We start from the raw sequence: 15,634 nt of genomic DNA, 5'->3' as shown, positions 1-15,634 counted from the left end.
CACTTTCACTTTTCACTTTCATGCACTGGAGAAGGAAATGGCAACCCACTCCAGTGTTCTTGCCTGGAGAATCCCAGGGACGGGGGAGCCTGGTGGGCTGCCATCTATGGGGTCACACAGAGTCGGACACGACTGAAGTGACTTAGCAGTAGCAGCAGCATGTTTGAGTCTGGTAGATTTCTTTATTATTTTAGATCTAATATATATATCTACACCTGCAGTGTGAGGTTGATAAAGAGGCTTCTGTGTCATCACATTTAATTTTGTGCTTCAGGGTGTAGAGTGGGCAACGGAGGACTTTTCTGGGAAAAAAAAAAATTAGGAAAGAGCTCCCTCACCTCTCCTTCCCTCTCCCCCATTCCCTGAACCTATCCTGATTCTTTCTAGGGTCATATCCTTTCTATGGCCACCAATATCTCCATAAATATTTGGCAACAGTGTGCCCAGGAGAATATTCTGGCAGTTGTGTGCATGCGTGCTCAGTCACTTCAGTCATGTCTGATCATTTGCGACCTTATTGACTGTACCCCACGAGGCTCCTCTGTCTGTGGGGATTCTCCAGACAAGAATACTGGAGTGGGTTACCATGCCCTCCTCCAGGGGATTTTCCTGACCCAGGGATAGAACCTGGGTCTCCTGCATTGGCAGGTGAGTTACTTACCACTAGCGCCACCTGGAAAGCCTATTCTGGCAATTACTAGGTGCTGAAAGGATATTGAGTGAAAATATCCAGGTTTGTATCATTAGGCGGTCTCAGTGAAGCTGAGTAGCTTTTTCAGTAGGGTGGGAGGACAATTTCTGTTTAACTAAAAGTAACATACAACACTTTGGGATACATATGGGTATATTTCAAGTAGCCTGCCATTCAGATGTGTCTATTTATAGTGAAAGTGAAAGTATTAGTCGTTCAGTTCAGTTCAGTTCAGTCGCTCAGTCGCGTCCAACTCTTTGTGACCCCATGAATCGCAGCACGCCAGGCCTCCCTGTCCATCACCATCTCCCGGAGTTCACTCAAACTCACATCCATCGAGTCGTTGATGCCATCCAGCCATCTCATCCTCTGTCTTCCTCTTTTCCTCCTGCCCCCTATCCCTCCCATTCAGTCCTGTCCAACTCTTTGTGACCCCATATAGACTGTAGCCCTCCAGGCTGTTGTGTCCATGGGATTCTCCCAGTGGGTGGAGTGAGTTGCCATTTACTTTTTCAGGGGATCTTCCAAACCCAGGGATTGAACCTTGGTCTCCTACATTGCAGGCACATTCTTTACCATCTGAGCCACCAGAGAAACACTGTTTATAAGGAGATACTTAACCACACTGCCCTTTCTCAGCAGATAAAATAGGAAATGTTGCCCTTTTTTATAATTTGAAGTAAAACTTAATCTTTATAGATAGAAATTCAGCCTGTTCAAATTGTTTTCTGAAACTATTGATTTAAAGTTTTGTTTGCATTTCAAGTCATTATCAATTTAGACTTCTTAACCCTTTTCTTTAAAGTTTTAATAGGTTTCTTAATTACAGAGGGAGCAGATATCATCAGCAAAAGCAGTGGATCAGAAGAACATGTATTCAATGACTTTTGCCAGTTTAATATTCTACATACAAATGCATTTTTGTTTGCATTAATTCTAGGAGATTTGCTGAGTGGTCCCCAAGTCATGTTTAGAAAGATTATGTAGTATATGGAACTGATCTCTTCTTCTAGCTCCAGGCTTTTGTTGTCAGTATACCACTTTATTTGTTAAATGGAGGAAGACAATATTAATTGGTTAATATTAAACTTCTAAGATTTATGATTAAGTGTTGCATAATAAAAACATCAAGTACTTAGGAAGAAAAATGATGCTCAATAGAAGCCAGTATGAGCTTACTGTGTACAATTTACCCTCTACTGTTGTTGGTCACTGTAAGATTAATAGGCTAAAATTGGTTGTTGAAATACAGAAAAATACGTTGACAAGGAAACTGACTCAGTTATTATGTGTAGATATAACTTATTTCCACTCAGCCAAAAGTATTGTTTTCTCTCTCTGCATACATTTTGGAAGATTGGAAATGTAGGTTCTAATAATATCATGATGGAACAAAGCTCATGGTGGGAGCAGATGGTGAGATTTTAGCAGATGACATGGAAAAAGTGGAATAATTCAACCTTTATTTTGTTGCTAAATTTTCTATCAAAAATGGTTGCCATTAAACACTATAAAATAGGATATTCTTGATTGAGAGGAAGGTGAAGACCTAGAAATGAGAAAACATACTATTCATCAGTTAAAGGTCTCTTGGTCCAGAGTACTTACATCCTTGTGAATTTAAACAACTTGGATTGAGGTCATAGAATCATGGTGTACCTTCTTTAATTAATAAGCTGACATATAACCACAATTACTATGTGCCAGTCACTATTCTAAACACCGGGATGTTGCTCTGTGGTAAAGAATCCTCCTGCAAATGCAGGAGACACAGGAGATGTGGGCTTGATTTCTGAGTCAGGAAGATCCCCTGGAGAAGGAAATGGCAACCCACTCCAGTATTCTTGCCTGAGAAATTTAATGGACAGAGGAGCCTAGTGGGCTACAGTCCATGGGGTTGCAAAGGATCGGACACGACTTAGCGACTGAGCATGCCTGCATATCTTATTTGATTCTTACAATTCTATGTGGTGATTTTTTTCAGCTCCATTTTAATGATAAGGATATTGAAACAGAAGTTAACTTGTTTAACATCATAATCCATCAAGTAGAGGAGCTAGGATGCATACCCAGGTATTTTTATATCAATGTCCATCCATGCTCTAAATCCCCATCCCAGACCTATCAAGCTGGAACACAAAAGTGCTAAAATATGGGAGGGAGGAAAAAGACTTTTATTTTTCAAGATAGTAAATTAGATATATTCAGAGGAAGACAAAATTAATTGATCTATACAGTAAAATTATAGAATTTGTGATTAAATGTTGAATAATGAAAATGGGTGTACTTAGAGTGGCAAATATGCACCACTGAAGCCATTATGAGTTTATTGAAAACACGTCATTTCACACTAGCTCAGTCTTCCTTTCTGATATAACTAGACTCATTGATAAGATCCATTTACATTTAGGAGACGTAGTTCATGTGAGTTTTTTTTCCCCAGGGAATTAGAAAAGTCTTCCATATGCATAAGATGGTTAAATATAAGGTGGAGAAATATGGACTGAGTGATGGTACAGTCACTGAGAGCTTGCTGGACTACCCTATCCAGGAGGATGTACTGATGACTGATGTGAGCCTGGAGGGTGGTACTCAGTGACTTGCTGGTGATATTTTTTACCGATGACTTAGATCATGAAGGGCAAGCTATATTTTAAAAATTCAGGGACGATACAATCAGAATTTTGAAAAACAGCCTGTACCTTAAAAAAGAACAATATAACCATTGGTAGGAATAAAGATGAAGTTCAACATTTAGTTGAAAATTTTCTAAACACAGGGCTTCCCAAATGGCTCAGTGGTAAAGAATTCTCCTGCCAATGCAGGAGACACAGCAGATGTAGGTTCAATCTCTGGATTGGGAAGATCCCCTTGAGGAGGAATCACAATCCACTCCAGTATCCTTGCCTAGGAAATCCCATGGAAAGAGGAGCCTGGCAGGCTGCATTCTATGTGTGCAAAGGGTCAAACATGACTCAGCATGCATGCATATGCATTCTAAATGCAGTGGTCACTACAACAATGGCTTGGGTAATGAGATATGTTTGAAATATTTAAAAATATTAAGTTTAAGAGAGAAAACTTGGGAACATCACATATGTCTTCAAATACAGGAAAGATTGTTATATGGAACATAATATTTTTCTGTATGTGTTCAGGAGACAAAACTGAAATCAATAGATAAGAACAACATGACAACTTCCTGATGACACTAACTGTTTGGTTTATTTTTCCTTGTATAAGCTCCTTGATGTTTATGACACAAGAGATTGGTCTTAAGTAACTGTCAACTCTACTTGGATTTCTGTTATGATTTGAAGTGGTAAGGGATTCCCTGGACTTCCCTGATGGCTCAAATAGTAAAGAATCTGCCTGCAATGCTGGAGACCTGGGTTCAATTCCTGGGTCAGGAAGAGCCCATGCAAAAGGGAGTGGCTACTCACTCCCGTCTTCTTGCCTGGAGACTTCCATGGACAGAGGAGACTGGCGGGCGACAGTCCATGGGGTTGCAAAGAGTCAGACATGGCTGAGCGACTGAGCAAGCATGCACGCACAAGGGATTCCCTTCACCTTCCCAAACACCTTTTACCACTAGAACGTCCATAGACCTCTAAGCTTCCATCTTATTTATACATTAGTGCAAGGTTTCTCAGCCTCAGCAATGTTGACATTTTGGATCACATAATTCTTTGTTGTGGGGGAACGTGTTGTAGGAAGTTTAGCAACTCTACCCACTAAATGCTAGTAATACTTACCCCAGTCGTGACAACCAAAAATATCTCTCGACATTACCAAATATGCCCCAAGGGGCAAAATCACCACTGATTGATAACCACTGATGGAGGGAAAGGCATTAAAAGTGTTTTAAAATGCAAATATTAGTAGAAGGTACATAAACCAATTTAGTCAAGAGTACAAGGTGAACTTAGGAATCAGAATTTATCAGGTACTTGGAAACTTATTTATCCAAGGGGTTATATATTAAAAATCTGAAAATGAGACTGAATAAGGAAATACAGTTGTCTTTGATACATAGAAGAGATGATTTAACAATTTCTTTCCTTTTTTTATTTAAAGTCTTAGAGAACTTAATGTGGCTAGAGATATATTTACTTTTCACATAAGAATATCTGGTTCAAGGACAGTTTCTTTAGATGGAAATTATTTTTGGCTTACATAATCCTAATGATGATCACTTTTCTTTGAATCTCTGTTGTAAGGTATTTATGTATTTGAGCATCTGAGTAAGCATTTTGGTGAGCTAGTTACTCTTGAACTTTTCCCCATCACTATTAGTGAAAAGGTGATTTCTCCATTACCCCAGATTTGAGCATCATTTTAAATTTGAGTGTGTTTTCCCTTTTCCCTTACTGTTGTATCTTTCCTTTTGGTGTAACGTCATTTGCCACGGAAGGAAAGAGAAGGAGTAAGGATTCCAGGAGAATACACTTGATTGGAGATGAGGGTGGTAGGTTCTGACTCCTGGACCACTGTCCTAAAGTATTAACATTTTGGGTTCTGTGTCTGTGTGTTGAGGATCGTGAACTGAGTTTCTTCTCTTTGGAAAAGATTAAGTCTGAGGAGTAGCTCGATTTCACTGATTACATCTATGAAGTTTTTTGAACTAAAAGGTGAAGGCTGTTTGTTACTTTCTACATAAACCACAATGAGTCAAGAAAGAATAGCTAGCAATAAGATAATGTGTACAAAGCAACTGCTCGGTGTAAGTTAGTACAAATAAGAAAAGATTATGAATGGAGGCTGTATCATATAGAATTCTTTAAAAGTAGGACAAACTCTTTTCATCTCTGTCTTTTTTTTTCCCTCTTTGGCTATGGGAATTTTACCAAGTTTTAAAAATCCAGCTTGAGTATCTCTCTCGGGCCATGGGCTTTGAAATCAGTGCATCTGAATCTGAATTAAACTCCACCACTTATCAGCTCAGTTTTTTATCTTTAAGATAGAGACGAAGGTTACTCAGGAGTGTGGTTATAGTTCCTATCAGTCGGGGTGTTCCAGAGAAAACAGATCCAACAGAGATTTATTTTAAGAAATTGAGTCATACAATTGTAGAGGCTGGCAAGTCTGAAATCTGTAAGGGCAGGCTGGCAATCTGGAAACTCAGGCAGGAGTTAACGTTGCAGTCTGGAGACAAATTTCTTCTTTAGGAAAGCTCAGGTTTTGTTCTTAAGGCTTTCAACTGATTAGATGAGTTTTGTGACATAAAACTAACCATCACACAATTGTCATGTTAATGATAGTTAGTATGTGGTTACTGTTCGAGCTAACTGTTCACATGGATTATTTCATTTAGTTCTGATAAAACCCACAGGAGGACCTATTATTATAATCTTAGGATAAAATGTGCCAGTGTCCCACAGCAACTTGTATAAACATGGGAGCCAGACCATGTGCAAGTCCACCAAAGTCCTGTCCCCCAAATTTAAATTGGAAAAGAGAATGTTTTTCTTTTCTCTCTCAAAGCTAAAGGCTGAACTGATGTGCTTATGGCCATGAAAGAGGCATTTAGTCTAAAAGCATGAGGTCAGCATGCTTAGAGAAGATGATGAGGATCAGAGAAAAGTAACCATGAATGTTTCATTCCTCTTCTCCAACTTGACCTTGTTAACTAATTGCTGCTTTTCTTTCTTTAAGCAACTTTGAGTTGGGTTTCTGTTACTTGTTGTTAAGAGTCCAGCCACCAGGCTTCCCTGGTGGTTCAGCAGTAAAGAATCCGCTTGCCAATGCAGGAGATGCGAGTTCCATCCTTGGGTTGGGAAGAGCCCCTGGAGAAGGAAATGGCAACCCACTCCAGTATTCTTGCCTGGGAAATCCCATGGGCAGAGGAGCCTGGACAATGATCCTGTCACATTGCTGTCCAAGTGATGGGTAACAAAGAGCCATGAGATCTCAGGAGCTGAAATCACAAGTGTTGAATTCTCACTCACACTCAGTGTCTATCTTTAGTCAGTGCTAAGTTCTGGTCTCTACCATCTTTGCTTGAGAACCTCCACTTGCCATAACTGGCTGCCATGACAGGGCCAGGAATATGGAAGATCATGCACTAGCTGTTAAATAAAATACTTTTCTTCTCTGAGGTTATAAAGATTTTTTTCTTATATTTTCTTCTACAATTTTGCTTCTCCCCATTTAAGTTTTAAATAAATCTGTTTGAGACAGATATGCTGGATTAATCTTTGTAAGCTTTTGTATATTTTTCCCAAATATAAAAAGTCATATTCTGCCAAAACTATTATTTTGCTTGTTAAAGTTGAAAATATTACAGGTAAGATTCTGATACAAATAATTTGCATACCAAATTATGTATTACTTAAAAAAAGTAATACATGTATTGCAATTAAAATATGGGTTTCTTCTCAGAGGTTTCTGAGAATCCATTTTTAAATCCATTGAGGATGACCCTAGCTCATCCTCCATCTACTCTTTGTTTGAAGAATATGCCTGTGTTAAGGTCTGAAGTCCTATTTTCTTTCATAGGCTATTATGATTTTGAAAAGTGATAACATCATCTTCCTGGCTTTAGGAAATAAAGACTAAGCTTTGGAAGAAGCCCAAGAATTGAGTCTTGACCTTGGAAATGTTTCCTAAGTGAATATATTAGAGAAACATACTACTTTTTAATTTTGTTTAATCCATTAGCCAAATTTAATTTCATTTGTAAAACAATGCTGTAGTTCTCTCTCACGCTTTAAAGTATTTGGGGCTGGTGAAAGAAGGAATGCTGAAGACAAAAGTGTATATTTATGTATTTAGTGAATTTCCTACAACTGAATAGCCTTTTTGGGAGTAACATGAGTTGAATTCAGGTATTAGTGATGACTGGTCAGGTCTAGTCCATCTGAAACCCAGGATAGTTTAGACTCATTCCATACATGACAAGGAATGTTGGCTATATTAATGTGATTTGATTATAAAAATGTGGAGAATGGACACATTCGTCTAGGCATGAACTAAGTGGAGGATATCCTGAAGCAAAATAAAATATAGTAATAATCTCACATTTTTGATAGAACAAGGCATGAAAATGTGAGCAGACCAGTGAATTTTGCAATAACCTTCTTTCCAACCGTGATTCAACAGTATTTGCCTGCAGTGGCAAATCAGAAGTTATATCACAGTCTGAAAGTCAGGTTTCACAGACTTCCCTGGAGGTCCAGTGGTTAAGAATCCACCACCCAATGCAGAGGATACAAGTTTATCCCTGATGGGGGAACTGAGATCCTGTATGCTATGGGGCAAGTAAACCCAAGTGCCTCAAGTACTGAGCCTGTGAGCCCTTGAGCCCATATGCCACAACAAAGACTCAGTGTAGTTAAAAAAAATTTTTAAATAAAAGTTATGTATCAGCATGATTTTCCCCTCCTTTGGCTTCCTAAAAATGGCATTTTCATTTAAGAAAATGAACGCCGTGGCAAAAAAAATAGAGAAAAGACACCTTTAGAAGATTTACCAAAGGAAAGAATTTCACTGTAGAGTTTGAGAAAAAAGAAGTGGCAAGAGAGGAAATTAGAGAATTCAGGCAGAATCACTTCATGCATGTTCCTATAACCATCTCTGGGAGTTTGAACTTGATTCTGAAGGTGATAGCAAGTCATCAAAGGGCTTTGAATAGCTGAGTGAAATTATCAGATGAGAGCATTGCAAATGTGCTCTTGCTTCAGTTTGAAAAAATGGATTGGAGAAGAACAAGGCTGAAGGTGGTGATACCTGTTAGGAGACCATTACAGTGACCTTGGGGAGAGAAGATGGTGGCCACGGCTGGGGGATGGCATCTGGACTGGAGAGGACTGATGACATTCGAGATCTGTTTAGGAGATGCTGTCAGTCAGACTTAGTGTTTGACTTACCTCTGGGGGTGCATGTGAAGGAGGATTCAGGAATGATGCCGTAGTGATGAAATCAAGTGGGTAGGCATACTGTTTCTGAGAGAAGAAACATACATCCGTGGCAATTGTGCATGAATTTAAGTGCCAAGTATTAAGTCCATGGGGTCCCAAAGAGTCAGACATGACTGAGCGACTAAGCACAGCAACATTGTACAATGTAATTTTGTTTCTCAATGTATAACATTTTCTACAACTGTAATGATGCATTAATCTTGTTTTGGATTCGTGTACTTTACAGTAAACTCATAATTTCTCATTTTAAGTAAAGGCGGTTATCTTAATTATTTAATTCTGAAAATAATGACATTTCTGCTGTTGCCATCTAGTGGCCACTATTAGTTATGGTCCCTTTATTTTGTGCTCAAGGTTTCCGTTCTTGAATGTTACTGCTCTGAGCAAGAAGTAGATATTAGAGAACCAGTGTCTTTGAAAATGCAGTAGAGATCCTTATATTTGAATGAATTATACCCTGTAGAGTGTTAATGACATGAGTGAAAGTGAAACTGTTAGTAGCTCAGTCGTGTCTGACTCTTTGCAACCCCATGGACTGTAGCCCACCAGGCTCCTCTGTCCATGGAGTTCTCCAGGCAAGAATAGTGGGCAGCCATTCCCTTCTCCAGGGGATCTTCCTGACCCAGGGATTGAACCTGGGTCTCCTGAATTGGCAGTTGGATTCTTTACCAACTGTACCACCAGGGAAGCCCATAGGAAGATACTGTTAAATTTTTAGTTTCAGTTCTACAGTTTTTCTAGAGTAGGACTTGAAACAACTTATTTTAGCAGCTTTAGGGAGAATTTAGCAAAATATAAAGCAAGAATTCAAATTCTTCCGTATCATGTCAAGCAAGAGGATGCACCTAAATGGCAAATATGTGGAAAAGGTACAAAGGAATTTTTATAACAATCAACATGCAGATACCTAATGAACAGCTTTAGTGTGCCCAGGGTTAACACCATCATACTCTGGGGGACACAAGCAAAGAATAGAACATGGGGGTTTTCCCTGGACATATAACTTTACTGGGGTGAAGGTATAGTAAAATACACTGTGTTTGTTTCACTCCTCTCTGAATCCAACTACTACTACTGCTTTCTCTCTCTCTCCAACCAATAATTCAAGGTTCTGAACATCTGGAAGGAACTTCCTGTTCCTACTAAAATTTGTTGGTCGACTACTAATTGTGAACTCCTTGATGTCAAACAATGTGTTCTCTTTATACTTTATGCCTCACCATGTCAAACAAACGAGCAAAACATTAAAATAAAAATGAACAATCCTGGGACTTTCCTGGTGGTCCAGTGGTTAAGACTTCAAAATTCCACTGCAGTGGGCATGGGTCCAATCCCTTGTTGGGGAACTAAGATCCTGCATGCCACGCAGTACAGCAAGCAAAACAAAACAAATATATATATATATACACACACACACATTAACCATCCTACTCAATTGGTACAAATCTCTGCTGTGTACTATGAGAAATTTAGAAACTGAGAGGAGCCCAGATCCTTAGGGTTTATGAATTGATGGTCTATTAAGTGAGAGACTGAGCAACTATTATATTAGAATTATGTTATTCAAACAATTATATAATAGAGGGGTGTTAGTAGAGCCAAGTAGGAAACCAGTCAGCTTGAAGTATCTATGCTGGAGTTTGATGCTGTGGGATAGAAAACTAGCATCCACATTTTGTTCAAAATGTTCAGTGCTATGGAAACCTATAGATTCTGAAGGCAGAGAAATAGTATGCTGGGTACTTTTCACGGTGCCCAATATAAAATCACACACTTTTTTTCTATATCTGTTCCTAACAAGGCAGTACATACCAAAGTGTAGCAGCTTTTATACAAAATGGCAACTTTGGGGGCATATTTTTGTCTCAACCTCTGCCCTTCCAACCCCCCACCAAACAGTAGGAAACATGTCCTGTTCATCTTAGTATCTCTCAGGCTCTAACATGGAATTTGAATGTGCTTTATAAAAAGGGAGTCTCGATGTCTGTTTACAGAATATATCGGCATGTTCCTAAAAATATATTTCCTACAATTGTAATGATGAATTAATTATCATTAATCATTGCAATAAATTAATGATAAATTCCCTCTTGTACAGTATCCGGTGCAACTCTGAGTGGCTTTGTAAACTCAGGTCATCTGGAGACAGACTGGGACCTGGACTCTGTGCTGCAGAGCTTGCACCTGGGCACCCGCTCTTCAAGCAACAAAAACAAGGAAACTCTATGGGCCTAAACTCTATGGGACTATGGGACTAACTGCATACATGGGGCACTTGGGACCACTTCTGGACAAAAGATACAAAGAGGCCAAAGCCTTTGATCAATTTCTATTGATTAAGGAGGCCAAGAACCCTAGTCAGTATCAGGCTCATCCCTGTGGTCTTCTGTTCTGTCTCTTGTAAAGTGAGGAAGCTCTGCCATCATTCTGAAGATCCAGTTCCTTCATAGACTGTTCCTCTCACCTGTGGCCCCTCGCTTTCACAGTGAGGCAGTCTCTTTTCTCCAGCCCCCACCCCAAATATTTCTCCATTCTCCTGTCAGTTCCCCTATTTTCCTAAATGTTATCCTATATTAGACTCCCAACTTCCAGTTCATTGGATTATTTTAAAAGCCATAAACTAACTCTTTAAGTGGGTTTTTCTATTTAGTAATTTAACTTGTAGAAAGATACATATGAGTACATATAAACTGCTTTATTTCTGTTTCATAATTGTAATATATTCCAAAATATGATGTATAGTAATCTCTTCAGTCAAAGTCTTGTCCAAAACTCTTAGGTTGTTTATTGTCTTTGTTGTTTTAAATAGTGCTCAATAAATATTCATGTGTATTTGTTAGTTTTGAATTGCTAAATCAGGATGCACATTTTTACTTCTGAAATGTGTTGCTAAATCATACTGCATTATAAGAGCCATTCATTTTGTCCTGTGAATTGTCTCTGTATAGTTTTAATTGAATTTAGTCTGTTTCTTTTATTCATGGCTTTTCTTCTAAAGAAAAAAGCAAAGTAAAGCAATTTACAATCCCGAAACATAGATTATAGAAATGAAGGTACTAAAATATAGCCTGTTATTTTTCTGTAGTCACTTTAACTATTAGAAGGCTGCAGGGCCTCTTAATTAATTTAAAAGCCTGATAGGTATGTTTAAACACAGCTAGTTAAAATTCACTTGCAAATGAACCAGTGATTAGTATCTGTGAACAGTATCCTATTTATGTTAAATATATACTCATAGGCTGGTTCACATAAGCCTGAAAGGAATATGTAATCAAACAGTTAACAGGAGCAAAGCATAGTATTCTGAAATAATATTTTGAAAATCCAGTGGTGGTATCACAAAACAGAATTCTTGTTTTGACACAGAAGAATTTACTTACATAATCTAACATCCCTATGAAAGAAAGGACTTTATAGCAGTTTGAAAAAGTTTCAAGTACTTTTGAGATGTTCATGCTATATTTGAATTGTTTTGCTAAATATGCAGTTTTAGCATTGGAGAAATTTCCTGAAAAAGTAGTTTATAGCACAGCAGTGCCTGACTCAGCAACTCTTTACTCCTGAAGCCAGGGCTAGCTTCATGGGCATGTGATGTGTGAAGTCACACAGGGCCCTACGTTTGGAGGTCCTCACTCTTGGTTTAATGATCTGCTTTCAATATCTTAAATTTTTAAATGATTTTTGAACAGAGGGGTCCACATTTTTATTTTGCACTAGACCCTACAAATGTTACAGCCAATCCTACCCTTAGTATATTTTTCAGGATGAAACTGTGTTTATTAGCATGTATCCTTGAGTCTGTGTTATTGGAAACCAGGGGCCAATGAATGCTGATTGCAGTTGGAATCCTTATCCCTTCAGGGGCTATGGAACTAACCCCTGCTGCCCTAATCCTATCTGTCACCCTTTCCTGGTCACTGAGAAGCATCAGGCATCAGCATCAGGAAACTTCTTGATGCCATTTCCTGCTATTCCAGGAGTTTCAAATCTATGCAGTTCACTGTTTCCAAGTGCCAGATTACCTTTTTTTTTTCCTTAAAGTTTTAGTTTATATTGGAGTATCGGTGATTAACAGTGTTGCATTCGTTTCAGATTACTTTTTGAAGACCCTCACTCAACCAGGAACAGACATCAATAGGGAGCTATGTGATGTTATCTTTGTAGTAGTGATGACACCTCCTCCATGAGGTACTTTTATGCCCCTGGAAGGCAGGAAAATCACAGGGAAGGATTCCCATGCCCATCAGTTCTTGTTCCATCCCTTGCTGACTTGTTCATTCTCACCAATGTCTGCTCTTTCTCTTAATTTGCTTTTCTTTCCCCTGTCTTTACCCACTCCAGTATTCTTGGGCTTCCCTGGTGATTAAGCTGGTAAAGAATCTGCCTGCAATGTGGGAGACCTGGGTTTGATCCCTGGGTTGGGAAGATCCCCTGGAGAAGGGAACAGCTACCCTCTCCAGTATTCTGGCCTGGAGAATTCTATAGACTGTATAGTCCATGGGGTCGCAGAGAGTTGGAAATGACTGGGCGACTTTCACGTTCACTTCCCTATCTTTTGGAAGCCTCAGATCCTACATACTGAGTGAATCAGTTTGTCTTTTGACTCTGTCTTCTTAAGGTGATTCAAGGATCATTTGTCAGTTAGAGTCTGACATCAAAGTTAGCTTGTTGTTGTTTAATCACTAAATCATGTCTGACTCTTTTGCAGTCCCAGGGACTGTAACCCCCCTGGCTCCTCTGTCCATGGGATTCAAGCAAGAAAACTAGAGTGGGTTTCCATTTCCTTCTCCAAAAGTTAGTGTCTTAGCCGCTCAGTTGTGTTCAACTCTTTGCTACCCTGTAGACTATAGCCCACCAGGCTCCTCTGTTCATGGAATTCTCCAGGCAAAAATACTAGAGTGAATTCCCATTCCCTCCTCCAGGGGACTGTCCCAACCCAGGGATTGAACCGGGGTCTCCTGTATCACAGGCAGATTCTTTACTGTCTGACCCACACAAAAGTGAAAGTGAAAGTTGCTCAGTAATGTCCGACTCTTTGCAACCCCATGGACTATACAGTCCATGGAATTATCTAGGCTAGAATACTGGGTAGCCGTTCCATTCTCCAGGAGATCTTCCCAACCCAGGGATCGAACCCAGGTCTCCCACATTGTAGGCGGTTTCTTTACCAGCTGGGCTTCGCTGGTGGCTCAGACGGTAAAGTGTCTGCCTGCAATGTGGGAGACCCTGGTTCGATCCCTGGGTGGGGAAGATCCACTGGAGAAGGAAATAGCAACCCACTCCAGTACTCTTGCCTGGAAAATTCCATGGACAGAGGAGACTTGTATGCTACAGTCCATGGGGTCGCAAAGAGTCGGACACGACTGAGTGACTTCACTTCTGACTTCTTTACTAGCTGAACCACCAGGGAAGCCCAAGAATACTGGAGTGTGTAGTGTATCCCTTCTTCAGTAGATCTTCACAACCCAGGAATCGAACTGGGGTCTCCTGTATTGCAGGCAGATTCTTTACCAATTGAGCTATCAGGGAAGCCTGAGCCACGTAGATTGGGCTTATCTTTGCATAGGGATCGTATATGGGATATTCACAAAGAGCAAAGAAATACTGGACCTCTTAGGATAGTTGAATCTGGAGAGCTTGGGACTTCTTTCAGCTAAGAATATGGTTTATTCTGGGATCACTGAGTTCACCCAGGTCCAAAAATAAAATATTGTAAATCTGTTACCTAACATGATCTCCCTAAGATAGTGTAAATTCAAAAGTGTGAGTCAGTCTGAGTTATGACTTACTATTAGCATGGCTATCGTAGATTTGCCATGGGAACTTGATGGTGGATTCAACTTGGCTGGCAGAGAACGTATAGGGGGCTGATAGGTTGTGTGATAGACTGCAGTTCATACATCTTGTAAGGTTTTTTCCAAAGAGGGTCATTTACCTCTTACAGTATTTCAGTCTATAACCACCTGTGTCAGATACATAGAGGATTGGCAAAATAAGCATATAAGACAAAATCTACTTACCACTACTGAACACTAACTCAGAAGAAAATAAGCATTTGATTTTTGTTTCGGATTTCACTTCTTCCCATAATTCCATGAGAAACTAAAATAAAGGCAAATCAACTACTTTTAAAATTCACAAAGCAGATCAACTCTCTCATCTTCCTGCTATAATAAAACTATTATAGAATTGGTGTACTGTTGAGTCTCAACTTTCAGATTTCCTGAATTTTTTTGACTTCTTTGGCCATGAAAAATACCAAAAAGGTTGCAAAAAATGTTTGCTATTAGAGGAAGGAATCAGAGGTATTGGGACATAAAACCCATGTTACCAAGTAAAAGGTACAGAATAAGACGGACCAAAAGTATTCTAATTTATGCAGTGGAGAATTGAATGTAAGAGGGAGGGAGTGTGGTCCTGAAACATAAAGCAAGGGTTGGTGCTGAGGACCGGACCATGGGCTAAACACCTGCATAGGTAGACACAGTGAGGAAATGAATGGAAGGAGTAACATGATCGATTCCATCTGCTGGTCTGCTGGTTGCTTTGGTTTCAGTAAATTTAAACATGATTTCCACCCTTTTTGCTGTGTATTATCATAGAACTTGGAGGAAGGGTGTGGAATCATGGAGAGGGGTAAATATAGGTTTTATTTGTGAATATACAGAAGAAAGATTGAAGGCAAAAGGAGAGTAGGGTGGCAGAGGGTGAGATGGTTGGGTAGCATCACCAGCTCAATGGACTGAACTTGGACAAACTGTGGGAGATAGTGAGGGACAGGGAGGCCTGGCATGCTTCAGCCCATGGTATCACAAAGAATCGGACATGACTTAGCCACTGAACAACAGACAACAACATACAGAAGACCGTGGGTATGACCCTGAGTTGGGATGATCCTTTGAAATAAGAAATGGCAACCCGCTCTAGTATTCTTGCCTGGAAAATCCCTTGGACAGAGGAGCCTGACAGGCTACAGTCCAGGGGGTTGCAAAGAGGCAGACATGACTGGGTGACTGAGCACACC

At 39.6% G+C, this 15,634-nt stretch overlaps 1 protein-coding gene across 4 annotated transcripts in view; it reads left to right on the top strand.

Moving 5' to 3' along the window:
- The window catches only part of C14H8orf34 (chromosome 14 C8orf34 homolog), a 278,124-nt gene that overhangs the window by 32,156 nt on the left and 230,334 nt on the right, over positions 1-15,634 (top strand). Inside the window, exon 3 of one of the 4 annotated variants that reach the window (XM_086336647.1) lies at positions 10,709-11,439. The exons of the other annotated variants lie outside the window; for them this stretch is intronic. Within the exon in view, the coding sequence (XP_086192773.1) occupies positions 10,709-10,845 (137 nt within the window). The 3' untranslated portion in view covers positions 10,846-11,439. Of the gene's footprint in view, positions 1-10,708; positions 11,440-15,634 lie in introns of those variants that run through there. 4 annotated transcript variants of the gene reach the window in all.

Source organism: Bos grunniens, chromosome 14 (genome assembly GCF_055505025.1).
Source record: "Bos grunniens cultivar Pamir isolate PY7600 chromosome 14, Bosgru_T2T1.0, whole genome shotgun sequence".
In the NCBI taxonomy this organism is placed as follows: Eukaryota; Metazoa; Chordata; class Mammalia; order Artiodactyla; family Bovidae; genus Bos; species Bos grunniens.
Note: the sequence above shows the minus strand (reverse complement) of the source record. Positions and strands in the feature narration are given on the sequence as shown.